At 40.7% G+C, this 21,304-nt stretch overlaps 1 protein-coding gene across 3 annotated transcripts in view; it reads right to left on the bottom strand.

Moving 5' to 3' along the window:
* Pdgfd (platelet derived growth factor D) overlaps window positions 1-21,304 on the bottom strand; it is a 213,358-nt gene that overhangs the window by 67,145 nt on the left and 124,909 nt on the right. For 2 of the 3 annotated variants that reach the window (XM_059267278.1, XM_059267276.1), the window contains exons 2-3: window positions 11,013-11,217; window positions 7,025-7,205 (exon numbers count right to left, since the gene is read on the bottom strand). In XM_059267278.1, coding sequence (XP_059123261.1) covers window positions 7,025-7,205; window positions 11,013-11,217 — 386 coding nt within the window. The remainder of the gene's footprint in view (window positions 1-7,024; window positions 7,206-11,012; window positions 11,218-21,304) is intronic. The other variant, XM_059267277.1, reaches the window with a different exon arrangement.

Below are 21,304 nucleotides of genomic sequence, written 5' to 3'. Positions count from 1 at the left end.
TTCGAATTCCTTCTTATTCAGAGTAAGTCTTCAGAAACATTTGTGAAATATGCAACATTAGGAGGAGGCTCACTTCGTCACTCCTGTTTGAGATCAAGTCTCACTGTGTAGCCTTAGCTGGCCTAGAAATCACTACTGGGCTGGGTTTAAAATAATAGCAATTCTGCTTTAGCCTCCCCAGGGCTGAGATTACATCCGCCGCACTCCCTCAGGCCTGGCTTCACCGTTTTAAATTGTTTTCTTTTACTACATTTATTTAATGTGTGTGTGTATGTGTGTGTGTGTGTGTGTGTGTGTGTGTGTGTGTGTGTGTGTGCTCACACACATGCCACAGTGTATTTGTGGAGGTCAGAGGGCAACTTTGTGCCGTCAGCCACGTGGGTACAGGTAGTTAAATTCAGTAGTGGCAGCAAGTGTCTTTACCCACTGAGCCATCTCTCTGACCCCTTTCACCACTTTTTAAAACTGAAATGGTGATCTGTCTTAGGCACATCTTAAAAATGCAAGCCACTTTCTATATGGCTGACTAGCTCTTATCATCTTCATTTTCTCCTTGCCTCTATGTGCCAAAATGTGAATATGCCAAAAATCACAGTGGTAGAGAGAAGGTATTATGTACTGAAAGGCACAATCATCTAAAAAATACTACAGCTTCCTGGATTTTAAGGGTGCGAGTTCACTGCTTGCACGTCAGTGTAATTAAATGTGAGATAAACAGGATGCTGGACTTTACAAGTGTCATCAAACAATATCTCTGTCCAAGCTGGAAATGTTTTTACTCAGCACACAGGAGAGTCATCTGCTCATGTGATTAGTGAATGTGGTTTACAAGGAAAATTAATTATGGTAGTAAAATAAGGTTCCAAACAAGGCCTAGTCAACATGCAAGTAAGCATTCCCAGAAGCCTCCTAACATGCAGAGGCAAAGTGTGTAAGGCTCAGCACTATACCTGGGGCTCCTTAAGACCTCACAGGTGAGATCTGGAGGGCCTCCTGGAATGTTATGCACAGTTTTGAGTGTATTTATTCTTGTCTGAAACAAGTTCACAGCTTTGAGTTTCCAGAATGCTGCACATCAGCCCTGGCGCTATGATCACACAGCCCACCTCCTCACTGCGCTGTGCTCACTGCTCCATTTCTCATTGGCTATGTTCACATAGCACCGGTTCTCTAAGCTGCCAGTGTTCCATCCTAAATGTTCCTAAGGCAGTTTTCATGGACATGCATGATTCATGGTTAAACAGCATATGATGTGCAGGCTCTCCATACATTAGATGTCTTACATAGAATCTCCTATATAAAATTCTTGAAGAATTCAGAGCTTTAGTAACTATTATTTTTTATCATCATTATTATGTAGCAATAGCAATATATAACTATTATATTATCATTGTTGCTGTTGTTGACAGGATTGTATCTACAAATGATATGTTCTATAAAAGCAGGAGTTTTGTTAAATTGACTACTATATATATAGCATGCAGTAAGATCCCAATAGACAATAAGCTTTGTAGTACATTGAAATCAGTGCATGATGGAGAAAGCCAAGCAATGCTAACAGAATTTCTCTTCTATTACCAACGTGGCTCCTCTCATCCTCTTGGCACTAACTGCTCCCCCCTCCCCGCCTTCCACCAGAGGAGCCCGACTTTGTCTTTAGTCCCTTCAACCATTGCCATTATTTACCCTAGCCATGTCTTTGTCAAATTATGTTTTACTCCAGGATTACAGTAGATTTTGTCTCTTTGTTGGTTATGAAATCTATCATAGTTCTGCTATATATTTATATATTAGGAAAGCAATCTGATTAAAATAAATGATTCACTCAATGTTCCCATGGAGAAACCTCATTCAGAGTGATCTCTAAAGTTTGTGATGTTTTAGGACACTTGAAAGATACTAACATTTTCTTTCCCTGTTTATTAAATACCTGGGCAAGGAGACTGCACATAAGAAGGTATGTGCCACCAACCTGTGGAAGCTGCTAGCTTCGGGGCCAGCACAGTGAACTGGGGACTTTGGAGCTATCATTTGTCCCTACTTTATCTGCCAGGACCCTGAGCTTTCCTTCTGTCAACACTGTTCAGTATCTTGATCATTTTTTTAGCATCTGGTCTTCCCTGACCTTCTGTTTTAGCTATTTTATCCCACATAAACACAGAAAAACTTAAGATGTGTCCAATATAGGATGGACTATGGATAAAGATAAGAATTTTCCTTCTTTGCTCTATCTTTTTGCAGTATTAGGGATTGAACCCAGGGCCTTGAACATGGTAGGCAAGTAATCTATTACTCACTAATAGCTCAGCCAGTTATTCCCTTCCTTCTTTCCTTCCTTCCTTCCTTCCTTCCTTCCTCCCTCCCTCCCTCCCTCCCTCCTTCCTTTTTTCTTTCTTTCTTTCTTTCTTTCTTTCTTTCTTTCTTTCTTTCTTTCTTTCTTTCTTTCTTTCTTTCTTTCTTTCCTTTCTGTTTTTGTTCATTTTGAGACTGGGTCTTGCTAAGTTACCCAAACTGATTTTGAACTTATTCTGTAGCCCAGGCAGGCTTTGAACTTGTGATCTTCCTGCTCGAAGCCTCCTGAGAAAACTGGATTATAGGTCTGTACTACAAAGCCCAGCCTGTCTTCTCTCTCACCTAACACAGGTGTTAGCTGTGGTTCTCCCACCCTCCTTGACGCTCTCCCCCTTCAGCAGCTGTGACTGAAAACATTGCCACCACCTCAGGGAAGACACTGCTTCTCTCTGTTCCAGACTTGGTTGTAGTTTAGTGTTTGCTCTGCCCCCACAGCCTCACATCACTGCCTCCTAATGTTTCAGATGTCAGTCGCCATTTTACCTCAACTCATCTTTTTTGACTCTCTGGCTAGTCTGAGCCCTCCTCAGTCATTCCTTGTCACATTGCTCTTTTATCTGTTTGTATTGGTCCTTTAATCTCTGCACAAATTAACTTAATTACCAGTTGATTACCTGTTCCCCTAATGCCATGAAGCAATAGCACAGCTCCCACAGCCCTCAGACTTCCAGAAGAACGTGTTTGCAGGGAGAAACTGAGGGGAATAGACTGTGCTGTAGATGTCACTACTCATGCTTGACAATTCTGCGCAAATGGTCAAACACCAGAAGATGTTCAGAGTATTCTAAAATTTTGTCTGGCTGTGTAAATCATGATGGAATTCCTGCAAATTCTAAAGATAAAAGGAAGAAGTCCTTTACTACTTCTGTTTAATAATTCAGCTCAGTGGAGTGAGCAAATAGGATCCAAGTCCATTGCATGAAATTCTCACAGAATTAATAAAACACTACATTAAAAATGGTTCAGCTGAGAATGAGAATTAGGTGTCTGTCTTTCTGTGGCTGATATTTTACTGTTGTTTCACAAACTGGAAATTATCAATAAGCAATATTAGCAGCTACAAAATTATAATAGAGGATTTGTGTTGTTTAACTGAGTTGACTTTGGATGTAATTATGCCTTCTTGTGCATCAGGGATTGTGCTATACCAGGAAGCTTTTTTCCATAACTGTAATGTATTTAACTATGCTTACAATAAACTGCCCAGTGTCAGACTCTCTGAAGGTTTCAACCAGCACTGACTAAGAAAGGCTGAAATGAATTTTCCTTTTTTCCTCTCTCCATTTGTTTCCTCTGATGTTTGCAGGGACCCCCACAGCTATCTAATATCCCACTTAACATTGGTTAGAGAATGAACAAATCATCTTCATCATGACCCCTAACTTTTCACATAATTACATTAATTATTCTGCAAGATCATATTTGCACTGCAGTTGTTTTACCTTAACAACATTGGTACTAGAAATGAGATATCTTATGATTTGGGGAGGTGGCTCTGTGACTAAATTGCTTGATCTGCAATCATGAGGACCTCAGTTCATATCCCCAGAATCCACATACAAGCCAAGAGTGCTGGTGAGTTCATGTAGCCACAATGCTTGGGAACAGAGACAGGAGGATCTTGGAGGCCTGCTGACCAGTCAATATAGCCCAAACAGATAACTCTAGTTTCAGTGAAAGAAACACAAAAACTTGTGCCAAGTGTGAGATATACTGTTGTGGGATATATGATCACACTGTGGGAAGATGTGTCTTTGTCCTTCCTTGTCTGTCTAAGGCACTTTCTGATTGGTTTAATGAAGAGCTGAACAGCCAACAGTTAGGCAAGAGAGGATAGGCGGGACTTCCAGGCAGAGATGGGAACTCTGGAAAGGAATTGGAAGTGAGAGGTCCACCAGCAAAAGGAGAGATAATGAGCCACATGGCAGGATGCAGATTCATATAAACAGTTAATTTAAGTTTTAAGAGTTAGTTGGGAACAAGCCTAAACTAAGACCAAGCTTTCATACTTAATAAGAAGTCTCCATGTCATTATCTGGGAACTGACAGTCCAAAGAAAGTCCATTTACAATATAACTTGCCAAGTTTTTGGATGGAGGGTGTGTAACCCCAGAGATCTACCCAAGTAATACAAACTATGTTCCTGGTTACCCACTAGAACTATTGTGGAAGACATCACATGCTTTGGTTATAAGGCATGGAGAAATCCAACTGGCACTGATCTGGAAGCTTCCTGTCCTGCTTGTTAACTTTCACACTGCCACAAGGTGTTTTGCAGGCTACAGGGAGAGAAAAGCCATCACCAGTCTGACCCAGCTGTGAACTCTACAAGCTTCAGTAATGACTGGTCTGGCAAGATCTGCCTATTGACAAAATAGTGACATGGCTTCTACGGAGGTAAGCAACAGATTTCTGGTAGGATTTAAGGCTTTCCTCAAAGGTGGAGACTCATGCTTCATATTGTAAGCCTAGCCAAAAACTCGTGGCTGGGATGGTCATAGACGCTGGGGAGAACCCATTACTATTATTTTGCTAAAGCGACTATCATCACACTGTCTTCTGAATACTTACCTTTATACCCATAGTGCAACTCTCAACCCTTTTCATAGGAGCTGCTTTTTATGGCAGGATGAGTTAACATAGAGACTCAAAGCTTGTTAAAGTACAGGGAATATGAGACTGTGGGGTGCTCATCCCTAAATGGGACAGCCAATCACAACCCTAATCCCTAGGCTTGGGGAACATCATGGAAAAGATGGCAGACAGATGTTAAGAGCCAGACTTTGGGAATGATGGCTGGAAAATAACGTCTTCTGGACATTATAAGAATCATTGCACTCATTGAACTCACAGCAGTGTTGGTTGTCTGTATGAGCTACTCAAGATTAAACCAGTCAGCACTCCAGCTAGAAGAGTAATGGAGGTCATAAGGCCCCACTCCTAGCCGAGGAGCTCTTAACAGTTGATAATTACTGATAGAGAGACAGTTGTTTCTTTTCAGTGGTGTAATCCAGAGTAGGTTGCCCAGTAGATGGTATCCCATACCTATTAGCATATGGGCAGCAGTAATTCAGCTCCGTGGAGTGTGGGAGGGAGGAAGGGAGGGGAAGAGAAAGAGAGAAACAGAGAGAAAAAAAGAGAGAGATTGTCTTGGGGGTTATCTGGGAGTTGTTGAAGGGGGATCTAGGGGTGTGTATGACCTTATTACACTGTATTCATGTATGAAATTATCAAAGAATTTTAAAAAATTAAAAAATGAGGTAGAAAAGTGAGCATATATCTCTACAAGCATCTATATGGGCAAACAGATACAACATGTGTCCACTTACATGCATACAATGAATAAATAAGCAAAATAAAAATGGAAATAAGTTGTCTGGCTTATGGAGCATTTAACTTAACCATGCCCAGGGCATCACAGAAGGCATATGTACTGGAGTAGTAGTCCTTGATGTTTTAAGAGGAAAAGACCTTTTGCTGAGCCAGTCTGCCCATCACCAACTAAATGTACCAAGTCCGCTTTGCCCATGAACAACCGTGAACATATGTATCACTGAGTACATACATTAAAAGGGAAAGAAATGGAGAAACTAAACATTCACACTTAATTTCAATGCTTAGCAGTACCACATAAGTCTTCAATAATCCAAACCACAATGGATGGATTGTTTCTAAATTAAAACTGGAACCAGTGTCAGCTCCTGATAGTTTTTCATTGACAATGTTCTGCTATAGAATTCACTTAGTGTTTAATAGCTCAGAACAATGAAGAAAACATTAGATGACAAAAATAGCAAGATATTTTTCTATTCTAAATTCAATTCAAACAGAAAGACAAAAAGACTGAACAAATTGATGCCATTTAGAGTGTGTGTTCTACTTGGCACCCATCCTTTATGCTAGGAACAGATACATGACCACATGTGGCCCAACAGCGAGAGTTAAAGCTAATGTACATTCCAGCTCACTATGCGAATGAATATTTCCAAACACACAGCCATTTGATGTTGGAAATGGCTGTTAAGAGGCACAAGTAGAAGCAGGTTATAAATATGCATGAATGTATCAAACAGGATTCAGATTCTTGGGCCAGAGTAGGGCTTTATAGTCTTGAAGATGCTGGCTAACCCTCAGACTCTTGGGCCAGAGTAGGGCTTTATGGAGATGCCTGCTAACCCTTTGGCTCTTAGGCAACAACATAGACCCTACTCAATTCTGGGGCATTACTTAAGCTAAAATCAGCAGGATTTTAATCCTCTGATAAAATTTGTGAACAACTTTTCAAAGCAAAGAGGGAAATATTTTACTTTCTATTTTAACTCAAAATGTGCTTAACACACACACACACACACACACACACACACACACACACACACACCACCCATTTGGTTAGATATATTTACCTTGCTTAGGTTGAATTGACCACACTTTGCTACAGATTCTTTCCCATTTCTGTTTTCCCTCAAAGCTCATGGCCCTAAGACTAGATCCAAAATGATTTTCCTTACAAAGAAAGGCTTTATGATTATCTTGTTCATAGGGAAGGAATAAAGCATGCAATAAGGAATTAACTACACTGCCCCTCATAGTACTGTATGTAATCACAGAAAATGATCTTTATGCCCTATAAATCCAGTGTTTGTTTTAATCACAGAGCAGTTTCGCTACTCACCACAAACGAATAATAAATTTTGAATCCAGGTTTTGCCACAAAGTAGTCGTCAGATTTGAATGTGATTTTAATCTGGTTTGTTTTTGACGTTATCCTTGGAGGGATTTCCTTGTGGCCACACCACCTTCCTCTAACTACAGTGCTGGTTTCAGAGATATCTTCAACTTCCACAAAATCATACCTAGAAACAATGTGATTCCATTAATGTTTTTACTAAAGTTGATTTTAGTTCCTGACAAATCAAGATTCACACTTGATTTCTTATGACCAACTAATTGAAACCTGTAGAAATGTGAAAAAACCAAAAACCAGTTTGTGGAATGTTCGGCAAACTTGAAATTCAATAACCTACATGGAGAGAACCCCGATTTACTCCATTATGACAGCTGCAACATCTTATATAATTAAAAAGAACTTTCAGTATATGAAGCTTAGAACATTTTCTGGGAAAAGTAAGTAGCTGTAATCTGTTAACATATTTTAGAGGTAGATTGAGTTACATGTCCAAATATTCACCATATGAAGCTTGCAAACCACTTCTCATTTTGAATCAATTTGCCCCACTCAATGCTTCTTTGAGAAGTACATGATAGACATTTCCATAGATCAAGGGGTCTCTTTTCTTTAAGTATCTTTTAGAAAGACCACATGATAACACATGATTTTTTTTTTCAGAAAGGAAAGCATATAATATTAAGTGGCTATATGTGTTAGTAACTACTGGTTGATTGCAACAGGGCTTGAATGAGTTCTGCATTAACACAGGATTACTCTTAGCACTAGTCACAGAAATAGAGAATCCCAGGACAATAAAGTAGAGCGCAGACTCATTAATCTTCTGTGTACCCATTGATCCTGTATTTCTTCTACCCATCCCAGCTTATGCTCCTTCAGTGGCATACCTACATTCTCTATGGAGCATTTATTCTATTCTAGGACCCCTCAAGTCTCGTACCATTCTACAAGATCCATTAAATAATCTGTCTTCCAGTTGGTCAAAATTTTCACTCCTTATTCCTACCTTCCCCTAAATGACTTTAGGTGTTAAAGTCACAAGCAAGTGATACACTTCAGTGAACGGGGCACTCATTTTAGTTGTTTATTTATTTTCTCATTAGGGTTACTAGAAGGAAGCAGCATAAGAAATATCAGGTCCGAATGTGCAGAAAAACCACCTGGAATTATTGCCTTTACTCAGCTTTGCAGAATTTTCACTGCACTGGGAAGGACGATCTAACGAGCAGCTAAAAATAATATGCTGACTAAATATTCCTGACAGTGATTTATGAGTCCCTTATGTCCTTTGCCTCAGTTTCTCTGTAGGCAAAAATAGAAGTTTATACAATTTTACCAGCTAGATGTCTACTGAGTGTTGTGTAAATTAATTATTTAATGTTTATATGGCTTTTGGAAGGTGAAAAGCACTGAGAAAGAGTCATTATTCAAGCAATAAAGTATTTCAGTGTATGCATCAGCAAGGTTATGAGGCAGATGGTAAGAAATCAATTGCATTTTATTTTATATATGATATGTATAAATCATATTTACTGCACAAACATGAATCTATTTGAAAGATTTTTAATAACACTAGGTCACTTTTATTTTAAAAACTTCAGTGTAATTTTAAGCTGAATCCCAGTGGAGCACACATCCCAGGCTAGCGGGGAGGAAAGGCTAGGCTCTGTTTTATCTCCATCATTCTCTTAGCGTTCTACCTTATCCTGGGAAATCTGAGAAGCAGCATGAGCTGATGGAGGGTCGAGAAAACGTACCACCCTAACACTTGTTCGAATATGGTCTAGGATCAAAATCCCAGTTCATCAGTGGCTTCCTCTTTGTGATGAGAAAACAGACATCTGGTCCTTGTCTTTGGCTCTCACCTACCCGCCCTCCCTGCGGTTTCCAAGCGACAGAGCGAGAAGAGCATCTGTAGTTTTCACCGCAGTTTACACTGACTGAGGACACCAAGGGTGACTGTGATAGCAAGTCAGCAAAACCAAGGAGGGTTGGGAGGCTCTGGTTCACTGGGTGGGGCAGAAGATGGGAGGCCAGGGACCTGCAGCTGACATTCAACAAAGGGGACACTCACAGGATTGAACTCTCCGGTCCTGTGGAGTTGGATGCCAAACCCAAGTGGTGATGTGAAACCCAAGTGGCTATGCCAGAATTAAATTTAACTATAGGACACTCAGCAAGTGGTAGAGAATTGTTCGGAGTAGAAATACAAAGCTTCCAACCTCATATACTTGGTGTCTGTGAAGACACACCACAATTGTTAACTTGATAAGGTTTAGAACCACTAAGGATACAGGCCTCTGGGCACAGGTCAGTTGAGGTGAGAAGACCACTGAGGAGGAGCCAGTCCCTGGGTCTACTTCCTGGGTTGCGTAATAACAAGAAAGCTGGCTAAGCACCAGAATTCATCCCTCCCCATTTGATGACTGGCATTGCCATGTGACCAGCTGCTTTGACTTCCCTGCCACGATGGATGGCACCTTTGAACTGTAAGCCCAAGCAGACCCTTCTCCCACCAGTTGCTATTGTCAGGCTATTGTAGCACAGCCCTGCAAAGGAAGCTAAGATGGTGTCTGACACATCCTTGGTGGAGACAGACCATACCATCATCCATGTTATCACCTTTAACCTCTTTTAATAGCATCTTATTTATTGCTTGTCCCTCCTGCCTTTTTTTTGTCAGCTCACACACATACAAAAATAGTTCTCTTTTTCAAGGTTGAAAGATACAAGATCATCTTTAGTTTACTCTCTTTGTAAATATTAACTAGCTTTCCATGTGTATTTATCTCTGCTTTCTGGCATATATTACCCTCTGTGGTCCTAGAAAATAATAGTCAATCCTGTTATTTTCTGGGGAAAACAGCAGCATAATAAAAGTTGTCAGTATAATAAATATGCAACAAAGGACAACCAAATCGGATGCACCTCTTTTTATTATCCAGAGGAAAATAAACTGCGGAAAGATTTAGTAGTTCAGTTCATTGGCAATGCAGAGTAAGTACGGCCAATAAAGTACAAAGAGGAAGAAGAAAAGCCTCCCCAAGTTTCACACAGGATAAATAAGGGAGTGAGATGCTGGGGGCCTACAAGTCAAAGAACAACAGCCTGGACTTTCTCTGATAAGCTTGCTGATGAGGGAGGGTCATTAGCTGGCTTTCATCTTCTCCCCTGATCAGGAAGAAGAGCACGTAGATCCTGGGTTGCTCTGCCTCCTCCTCATGTCTACCAATGAATGTCAGGAAGTCCCTGGCCTGGGTCTCTGCCACCATCTCTTGTCATGGTTACAGTGGCCTAGCCTGTGCAGCAAGTAGGGTCTTTACAATTTGTGCCTGTGGCAGACTTTGACCTGGGTTATAGTATGCAGCCCCGGGGACCTGGATTAGATGCGTCTACTTGCTCACAGATGTATCTCTGAGCCTTGGGAAGTCACAGATGCCCAGTCTGTCCTCAGGGAAATGTAATTGTGACTGATGGCAGTGTCCATTTCTGTGAGCCTTATACAGTGCCAATGTGACACTTTTTAAAAAGAAAGGCCATTGTTATTGTTAATATTGACTGAAAACCTGACAGAATCGAGTATAATCCAGGAGACAAGCTTCTGGCCATGCCTGTGAATGACTGTCTTGATTAAGTTAGTTTGAATGGGAACCTACCTGAAAGATGGTGGCACTATTACCCAAGCTAGGGTCCTACACTGTATGAAAAGGAACAAACAAGATGACTACCAACATTTGTGCCTCTTTTCTTTGTAGGTACAGCTGTGCCCAGCTACTACAGCTGAAATGAGATCCTCAGACTGTGAGCATAAATAACTTCTCCATTAAGTCGCTTTTGTATAGGAATGGGAAAAGTGACTAATAAGAAATGTCTTGGGTAATTCCAAACAGTTTAAGAAGAATATTCAATGTGATGTTTTAAATTCAGTTCCTCCCACTTTGATTAAAAACTAAAAAGGATTATTTTCTCTTACCTACAGATATCATTTTCTGCTTCCTCTAGTCCAAACTGATGGTCAAAGGCCAGTTGTATCCGTGTTTTCTCCTGAGAATGGAGCCGCCATGTGAGGAGTAGGTTCCGGGGATAACTTCTGGGGAAGCGAGGACTCTGCACATGACCACTGCCTGTCACCTGGATGTTCTCATCTCTTCGGTACAAGTCTGTGAGGTGATTGCTCTCTGTTAGTAGTCACAACTTGTAGAAATTAGTATGTTGCTCCAATTACAGGAAAGCAAAAACAACAAAAAGAACAATTTATAACATGACGTCTCAAAGCACTTCATGATTTTGTTTAAAGACATAAGACCAGTGGTTGATTTGGGTCAACAAAAAGTCCGTATTTCTAGTGTGCCTGTTTTCCCAAACTCCTTACAGCTCCCAGTGCCTAATACTTCCTATCCTTGGGGCTTTCCTCAGTCACTCTTGAGACACAAACACCCAATTATCTCAGACCTCAGATTCATTTACATTGGAATCAAATGAGAAAATAACTTCCAACAGTTCCTCTTTTATCTTAGCTTAGGTTTAACAGTCTCTATAGCAACTACAGGGCCCAACAAATAGTATTGAGTAAATGAGTGAAAAAGACAAGTGAAGAAATTCTAATAATATCCAGGACGACTTAGAATTTGTTCAAACAAATAGTTTTAAGGGAAATTTTCTAGTATAAACCCCAGAAATTTGTGACTTAAATAGATCTAATCTGTATTGTATTTTCTGAATGTTTTGTAACAGACAATTTATTTGGTCTTTGTCTTGGGTTCCTGGGAATAGGCTCCAGACCTTTGATATTCTCAGGTGGTTAGGAGGTTAGGAGTATCATTGTTTTCATGATGGGGCCCCTGGGACCACATCTAAGTTTATTCTCATGGAGAAATTTACTGTGGGGTCTTTAGACAGTTTCAGGATGGACACTAGACACACCAGAAAGACAATGCGATTAAAGAGGTATTTGCCAAAGTCTAAGGATGGCAGTGGGGCTGGATACACACTCATCGCCACTGGTTCAGAAAATCATGCCTGTGCAATGAGATTCACAGTAAAATCTCTTGTAAGCTTCCTGCTTGTGACACATGCTTCACCAGGAAGTGACATAACCCAGGAACACGTGGAACCTTCCAGGACTTGCCCTCTGGGTCTTACAATTCACCACACCTAATTTTGGGGTTTTAGTGTTTTCCTTAGTGACTTAAGGCTGTGCACAGGGACTCTTGCATTAGTAGCTAGCTGGTCGGCAGTGTAGCTATCTGGAGATTTTTATAAGTGTCTGAAATGAGGGCGGTTTTTAGGGCCTGTACACTTAATCTGTGAAATGACAAAGGTGGATATCAGAATTGCAATGCTGCATGGTGGATATCTTTTGGTATGTTTCAGTATTCAGAGTTCTTGGCATTTTTAAGGTTTCTAAATCCCATAATAAACAGCCCTCCAACCAGAGTCTATTTGTACCATCCCACAAAGAATTGCTTTGAGGCCTGTAATTCAAGTGAGCCTGGTGGAGGAAGGCTTACAAGGTGGGGCTGCTGAAGCCAGCTGTTAAAACTTCTAAAATAAGAGAGAGGATGATCAGCAGGTGCTCCTACAAGCAGATGCAAATGGAAACTTTCTTTGGAACGTGCTGGCTGGTTAATGAACTACAGCTTGCTCAGTCAGACCGAGGGAGAGGGAGTCATTCCAAAGAGGAGCAATGTGGCAGCTGAGGAGGCTGGGGTTGCCTCCCTAGACCTAGATGGCCGCACTCACTCTGTAACAGACATCCTCAAAGAGCTGGGACCAAAAAATCCTCCAGATGACCTTCTTCTCCTCACCCTTGACCTTATATTAAACAATCACGTGTAGAGAACTCAGGCAAATGCTGTTTCCTGGGCTGACCAATGTGTGCTCTTAACCAGCCAGCAATTATTCATCAAATGCAGATGAACTATGACATACCACATCGTATTCAAGCTTACTACTTGAGTACTGTGTTCACAATTGTGCTGTTTTCTTAAACTTGGTATTGTAGATGAATTTTTAAGTGAAATTTATGTTTAATAAACAATAAACTTTTCTAAAACATAAATTTATATCAATAATGTCAAAAGCCCATAAATATAATGTGTCAGGAATAGAAGGAATCATACATCTCAAAAGGCTACTAAATTCTAAAATACATATCTCAGGACTTCAGATTCCTCATTTATGTACTAAAAGGTTTGAGGGAATGTTTCTTTGGTCTTTTGGGGGGCAATATCCAGTCATTGCATGCATTATGTGTGTATATTTCCTGTTCCAGATGCTATGCCAGATTTGGGTATAATTGGTAGATACTTAAAGAATAGATTCCATCTTCCTACTGCAAAACAATGTGGAGACTTGTGACACAATGTAAACAAGGCCTAAAGGAATGCTAACGGGCAGGTGTTGTCCTGAGGCCACGTGAACTAGGGGGAAATGAATATAAGATGTGTGCTTGGGATGGCTGCAGAGGCCTGTTCATCACAGTTCAGTTTGACTCTTGGTCTACAGGCTTGAAAGATGAGTTTGGAACCACCTAAGGGACACACTGAAGGGTCTGCACTTGATTTGAGTGGAAACCAGAAAGCTCTGGGAGGAGCAAGTGGCTTGGCAGAAGGAAGATCAACCCACTGGTGGTCAGCAAGATGAACGGCAAGAAGAGTGCCGCTGAGGAGCCATCTCCTGGGGGATAACTGCTACAAAAGTTCTGACACAGCAGGGCAGGCGGCAGTGAAGCCCAGTGTCAAGGGACATACAATAAAGTTCAGAATTCAAAGGAATGGGCCAGAGGCTGCAATGGCATGGAAAGACCAGACTCGGTGACAGCCCTATCAGGGTGTTTTGCATTCTTTACTTGCCGCTGTCATAAAATCTCCAGACAAAAGGAACTTAAGGGAGAAATGGATGATTTGGCTCACAGTTCCAGGTTACAGGGTCTCACTGCTGGAATGATAGGAGCTTGAAGTGGGTGGCCATATCAGACAGACAATCAAAAGCAGAGAGCAATCCAGACAGCTCCTTACAGGCGGGCCTAGAGTCCTGCCTCCTCTGTGTCACACTGAAAATTTATCCTAATCATCACACAGGGTGTGTGTGACACTAGGGGCGTGCAAGGAAAGTTTGTTTGAGGATATGCAGGTTCAATGTGATATAGTGAAGAGGAATTCCAGTGGAAATGTTGCCAGGCTTGGGCATAGGAGGCTGGGTCCGAGATGAATGAGCAGAGTAGATGTGAGCCTTGAGCTTCCAGAGGAAAGAGTGTGGGTACACTGAGCCCCTAGAACACAAGTATGGTGCCATCCATCCTAAAGCCCCCAGGAGGAAGGTCAAGCTCAGTGTGAGTGGATCTGCTTGGGTGTTGGGAGACACGAGGCATGCTTGAGGGAACCAGAAGTGTCACGGGAGGGAAACCACATCTGAGCTAAGATGCCCTGCAAAGAGACACTTTCATATGTCAAAGTCCAGGGCCACTGAGGAAACACTGTAGAACTTGGCAATAGTGAAGTCAAGAGCATCCTTTAAAGTCCACATTGAGAGACTGTGTAAAAGGAGCTTTCTAATACATCTACCTGAGCACGTCATTGAAGGTTAGATTATCTTAAAGATACAAACTGTGGTTATAAACGAAATGTCACTCACATCTGGAATGAGGCGGTGGAGGAGGTGGGTAGAGGAGTTTATCTTTTTATATAATACTTGATTCCAGTTTGGTGAATTTACAGATGGCATTGTATTGAAATAGAGAAGGAAAGTAACAGTTTTCTAAGAGTTTTTCCTTACAAACAAATCTCTTCCAAAATATACATTAATATAAACTCAGTGCAAGTAACAGAAGATTACATCCATGTTTATTTTGTGTCAGACGTTATTTTAAAGTCTTCTCATGTAATTTCCAGGGTCAAGTCATTGCTTGTGTGTGTTTTGCTCTGTAATAGGAATTATTGAAACTACACTGTCATTGTTTGACATATGAGGTTTCTGGACCACAGAGAGGTCAAGTGTCTTGTTCAAAATAGCAGAACTAGTTAAAAGTGTAGTAAGAACAGGAATCCAGACAATCTGCCCCACAGTTGATGTTTATGATGGTGGTGAGACTTGGGAGACGTCTGGGGATTGTGTTTGCTGCATAAACATGGGGACCTGGGTTTGGACTTCCAGCACCCCTGTGAAGCCAGGAGCAGTGACATGCATCCATAATCTAGCATTCCAGCAGCAGGTGGAGCTGGAGACAATTCCTGGAGGCTCATGGATCAGCTATCCGTGCGTATACAGCAATGAATAACAGGTCTGTCTCACACTAGACAAAAGGAGATAATGGATGTCAGTTTGTCCTCTGATCTCAACTTATGTACAGTGATACAGGTAGGCCAGAAACAACCTTCCTTCCAATAAAAATAAATAAATAAATATCAATGAATAAGAGGAAGTGTTCTTTTTAGTGTGAAATTGTTAGAGGCAGTTTTGATTCTTGGCTATTTATAATACACCTTAACTTTTGAAATATATTGTTTATATATAATTTATAACTTCATGCCAACTCAAGGTTACTCTTGGCAGGAGAGTAGCAATTAATTATAGGTACAGAGAACTACCTATCAGGTTGAACACAAGATAACTACAAACATTATGCACAGTCACATTCCTGAACAAAAGCATTTACTTTGGTGTTCCAATAATAGCTAACATTTATGGGTCAATTATTATGTGCCAGGCACTCTGATAAGTGGCTTTTAATTCACTACTGCATTTAACCCCCTTGATAACTCTGTATAGTTAGTAATATCAGCACTTTACAAAGAAAATTCTGGGAGTTCAATAAATCTACGGCTCAAGGTACAAAGCCACTCCAGAAAAAATAACAGACTCTGACAGTTGACTTTTCAGAGCAGACTTAACCAGAACAAGGCAGGAGCTGTTAAACCAAAAACATAAGCCATCCATCAGTGATTCCTATGTGTACTTAGGTAACAGGAGTATAGATTCTTGTTTTGTATCTTAATACAGAAGGAGGTTCATATTTATAGCTTCATAAAATCTGAACTATGCATTTGACTGTTAAACATTCAGTTAAAATAAGAAAGGTAAAATGGCATTCGTATCTATTATGTCCCTAGCCCTTTAACAAAACTCAGCTCACCCCGTCACATTCTGAAGCTCCTGAAAAGTCACGCAAGCACTGTCACCTGCCTCTTGGATTCATTTAGACCAGTAAACACTGGTGTAACGATGACCAAAGGATCAGCAAATTCTCAACTACACCTAATCTACCCGGCCAGTCTTCCACACAATTCCGACCCACTTGAAGTTGAGAACCAAGGGCTACTGAAGCTTTCTGTTGTCTTGTGTCCTGCTCTGGTCTTCTGCACTTCCTGTCTCCTTGCTTTGATTCTGTATGCCATATGTGACTTTTCATTTCACTTTCTTGACTTGAACTCATTTTCCTGTCTTTGACCATGGAATCTCCTCCAACCCAGCACTACTAGTACCTAAAGACCTAAGATAAGAGGATATTTACCTCTTTGGCCTAGTATCTTCCCCTTTATCTTAGCTGAAAAATAAGCACTGGTTCCAACAGGTACTTTCGGTAATCCATTGCAATATATAATAATGCTGAAGAAATGGAACTATGAGTATTGGTAATGTTTTTTCTCATCTTCTAGAACATAATATTATCTGTAATATTAAATGCCAAGAGAGTATTGAATTGTTGAAGTAACAATTAAAGTAGTCAATGATCATTGATTCTATAGAACAAATAATGTAGTCTGCAGCTCTGCCATCTCACAAACATTCAGTGCAGAAAGTCAGACAGTGATGTGACTCATGGTCCCCATAAGAAAGCTGAGAGCCAGAGCCTAAAGTCATGGACCTGTATTCTTCAGCTACAAGCCCAAAGTCAAGAACAATCACACAGTCAGGAAATTCTCAGCTCACAAAGAGATTATTAGCAAGTTCCATTTGTGCAATGGCTGTTTCATGATCTCACACCATGTCACTGCAACAGTGCCCAGAATGTAGCTGAATGATTGATAAATATACAGTCTCAATTCTGCTTCTAAGAAACCACAGATAAGAGCACTTTTTGTGGGATGAAATGAGGTTAATACATACCCATCTCAGAAGTCTATCATAAGCTCACAAAAGTGAGAAACATCATCAGTGCTTTCATTTTTTTTTATTTTCATTATTATCACGAGAGGTGGGGACAAACTATGGGGCAGGGTCTCTTGTAGCTCAGACTGACCTTGAGCTCCTTATATATAGCTCAGGATGATCTTGAACTCCCTATCTTCCTGCCTTCACCTTCCAAGTTCTGGGAATACCACTATGCCTGGCTCATTATGATTTATTTGGATTTAAATAATTATTTTTTTGTAGTATTTTAACAGGGAATAAACTCAGCAAGGAGAGCTAAAATGATTGGGTGAAAGAATGAACAGTGGGTAAAGAATGCTAGAGCTGTGCCATGGCTTCCCCCTCCCTTGAGCTCACCCTGCCCCCTGCTTCCCCCTCCCTTGAGCTCACCCTGCCCCCTGCTCACCCTCCCTTGAGCTCACCCTTCCCCCTGCTTCCCCCTCCCTTGAGCTCACCCTGCCCCCTGCTCACCCTCCCTTGAGCTCACCTGGCTGACTCTCTACACTGCAGAAGCAGCACTGGTCACATGGCTTGTGTAGGTTTCCTAACCTGAGACATTCTTGGCTTGCTAAGATAGGATTTAAGAGTCTTTTTCAGGTAATGTTACTAGTAATTTGAGCATGGCTAATAGAATAGGAAATAACAGTGGGGTTGTGAAAATAAATTCAGCATGTGGTATTAATAATTAGATACTTTTTTACCCCTAAAACCAGTGCTTTTAAACACTCATTAATTTGCTTTCTAATGTGTCTGTGTGTACTTGTTTATGTATGCGAGTGTGACTGTGCAGTGTGTGTGTGAGACCCACCTTGGGTGTTGGTCTTTGGCTTCTACCTTCACTGATAAAAGTCCCCTTGTCATCCAGTGATGATGGTGTACCAGAAACTAGACCAGTGACTCTTTGAAATAAGCATTTGTCAGTAAAACTAATGAGACAAAGAGGTATACTGTGTGGCACACTGACGCCTCCAGTGCCACCAGGACGAATGAAGAGGTGTTGGAGACACAGGAAAGAAGAAGCAAAGAGATTTTTCTGTTGTTGTGGTTTTTCTTTTCTTTTGTTTTGGTTTGGGATTTTCTTGTTTTGTTTTTGTTTTTTACTTTGCTTTTGCTCTTGTTCGCTTGCTTGCTTACTTTGATTTGTTTCCTTATGTGGGGTGTGTGGCAGGGATGAGGAGAGGATATGGGGGGACCGGGAGCTGAACAGAATTGGGGTGCATGATGTGAAACTCCCAAAGAATCAATAAAGAAGTTAAATATAGACAGGTAGGTAGCCAGATAGATAGATAGAGAGAGAGATAGATAGGTAGGTAGATAAATCTTCAATGGCTAGGGCTGTATCTCTGTGGTATATGCTTGACCAGTGTGAGGTCCTAGGTTCAATGCCCTGTATGGCTAGTAAATAGATTAATGAATCTGAGGGAAAAAAGTCTCCTTGTTGTTCATTGGTATATACATAGGCCAGATGGCTCAGGAGCTTCTGTGACTTTCCTGTGTCTATCCATCTCAAGCTAAGCATGCTGGGATTACAGATGCTCACAATGCCAACTTCATGTGACTTCTTAAGATTTGAATTGAGGCCTTCTCACTTGCAAGCAATACTTAACTCACTGAGCCGCATCCCCAGCCCCCTTGAAAATGATATTAAGAATGGAATGCTATCATTTCCAGTAAAGGCAGAAATTGATTGTTTAAACAAGCTGATCAAAGATATTATTTAGAAAAATTATTTCTTAAAAATTAAGTGTCTGAAAGCACAAAATAATGCTTTTTCATTTGTTTTGAATATGTGGTAAAGAAATTAAAATTAATCTTTGAGTTTAAAAGCAATGTAGTGTGTCTTTTGCTCGTTTAAAACTATGTAAAGAATTCCCACCAAGCCAACTGAGAACCTAAGATAAAAACTAAAGTACTCAAAGGTACTGTATACTTTACTTGAAAGTTTGATGCGAGAGTTAAGAAAATCATATTGCAGATATTAAATTTCTTACGTCTTATTCAACCACATAACTTCTGTGTCTTGCCAGTCAGGGCATATGGAGCCACTCAGAACAAATCATTTTAATGCTATGTGGATGGATGGTTGCTGCAGATAATGAGGGGCAGACAACAGCAGATAAAATAACAAGTAAAAGATAATTTAGTCAAAAGAACATAAAGCAATCTAAATACTTTATTTGTAAGAAAGTCAACTCCATTGCAGCCCTGGAGGGCTGACATTTGTGTGAACATATTTACTATGAATGTTAACAGATCAATCTTGAGAGCACTCCATGGAAATGACTGTATTTGCTCTCTGATTTTTATTTATTTATTTATTTATTTTATTTTTTTTTTTTTTTGGTTTTTCGAGACAGGGTTTCTCTGTGTAGCTTTGCGCCTTTCCTGGAACTCGCTTTGGAGACCAGGCTGGCCTCGAACTCACAGAGATCCGCCTGCCTCTGCCTCCCGAGTGCTGGGATTAAAGGCGTGCGCCACCACCGCCCGGCCTTGATTTTTAGATACTAATTCTGCAATGGGTGCCTCCTATTGCAGACTACTGGCAGTTTCACTTACAACTAGTTGTACCAAACCAGATCCCAGTACACTTGGAAAGTCACGGCATGAAGGGAACAGGCAGACAAGAGCATGATCAAGTAGAAGGGTGTGGTTTTGTGTTTGAGGTTTGTCGTCAGATTCTCGACTGCTTTCCGTTGCTGTTACTAAGTGATACAAGAAGTAAGGCGATGGACTGTTCACAGACTCTGTGCCAATGTCTATTCGAATTGTAAGCTCAGGCTGATAAAACCTCAGCTCTGTGCTTTACAAGAACATTACTTCAGTGTTATTTCTCAACCACTTGCAAAGACTTCCACATTCTTGTTCAACAAATACAAACACAGTATAGAAAAATGTCCTAGCATGAGAGATGGTGCCTCTTGAGACCTGGTGCAGAGTATTGTTGCAGACATAAACGTATGAAAGAAACAAGAAATGGGGAGTATAAAAGAAAGGAAGGCAAGGGGCCCTTAATTTAAAAATGAAGAGGTCAAACTATAGAACAGAACCTAAAACACAGGACTGGGGTGAAATTAAACTTAATGAAATAATTTCCTACCAATTATTTCCTAACCTAAAAAGTACAGTGTTGGAGCCTCTGAAAAAGGGGAAAATTAAAGTTTAACAATGCTAGTTAACAACCTGCATATGCCCTTCAATGTTTGTTTGGGCACTGAGGCTTGCAATCAATAAATAAATTCCTCCTGCCCTGACTGCTAAGGGGCCAGTCTTCATTAGGAATTTTTGGTTAGCACCTTGCACGTATTTGCAGTGAGAACCCACATTACTAGCCCACCACTTCCTGAAAACAGCCTCACATCTGCTCGGCCTATCCTGTTTTGAAGCTACACAGGAACAAAGCTGGTAAAACAGGAGCTTTTGTCTAGGATTTGCAAAGAGATTTTTCTAGGAATAAAGTAATAATATTAAATTTTTCTGTTCACATTAATTTTGGAAGAAGTGTGTATACGCACATGCACACTTGTGCAATGCACATACATACACATGCACACGCACATTAGACACATGCAAATGCATGCACATGCACACACAGGCACACATGAACTTGCATAAGCACACAGAAACAGGCATTCACGCACAAGCTCATAGCTCTGCAAGCTAGGATAAATAGATTTTTTTTTAAAAAAATCATTTTACAAGGGTATGTTTTAGGTAGAATCAATCACTTAAATAAAGACATATTAGCAACATTTCTCATTACTGTAAATAATACAGTATGAGGAAATAAATAATTATCATGGCTTGAAGTTTCAGAGGGTTTAGCCCATGGCCTCATGGCCCTGTGTGCTTGAGCAAGAACATCATGGTGTCATGATTATGTGACGGTAGAAAAATGTTCACCTCCCAGCAGGCAGGAGGCACAGAAGGGGATACAGGAAGGGTCCAGAGACCTGGTAGTTCCCATAAGGACAGAGTCTCAGTGACATACTTCCTACCACTTAAGGTTTCCAGATCATTCTAAAGTAATGTTACCAGCTAGAACAGGGATTAAATACAGGATTCTATGGAGGACAGTTTACAGAACCATAACAAACTCTTATGTGTGGGATTGGACAGCCAGAAAAGATGGTCATA

Source organism: Peromyscus eremicus, chromosome 7, assembly GCF_949786415.1.
Source record: "Peromyscus eremicus chromosome 7, PerEre_H2_v1, whole genome shotgun sequence".
Classification (NCBI taxonomy): domain Eukaryota; kingdom Metazoa; phylum Chordata; class Mammalia; order Rodentia; family Cricetidae; genus Peromyscus; species Peromyscus eremicus.
Note: the sequence above shows the minus strand (reverse complement) of the source record. Positions and strands in the feature narration are given on the sequence as shown.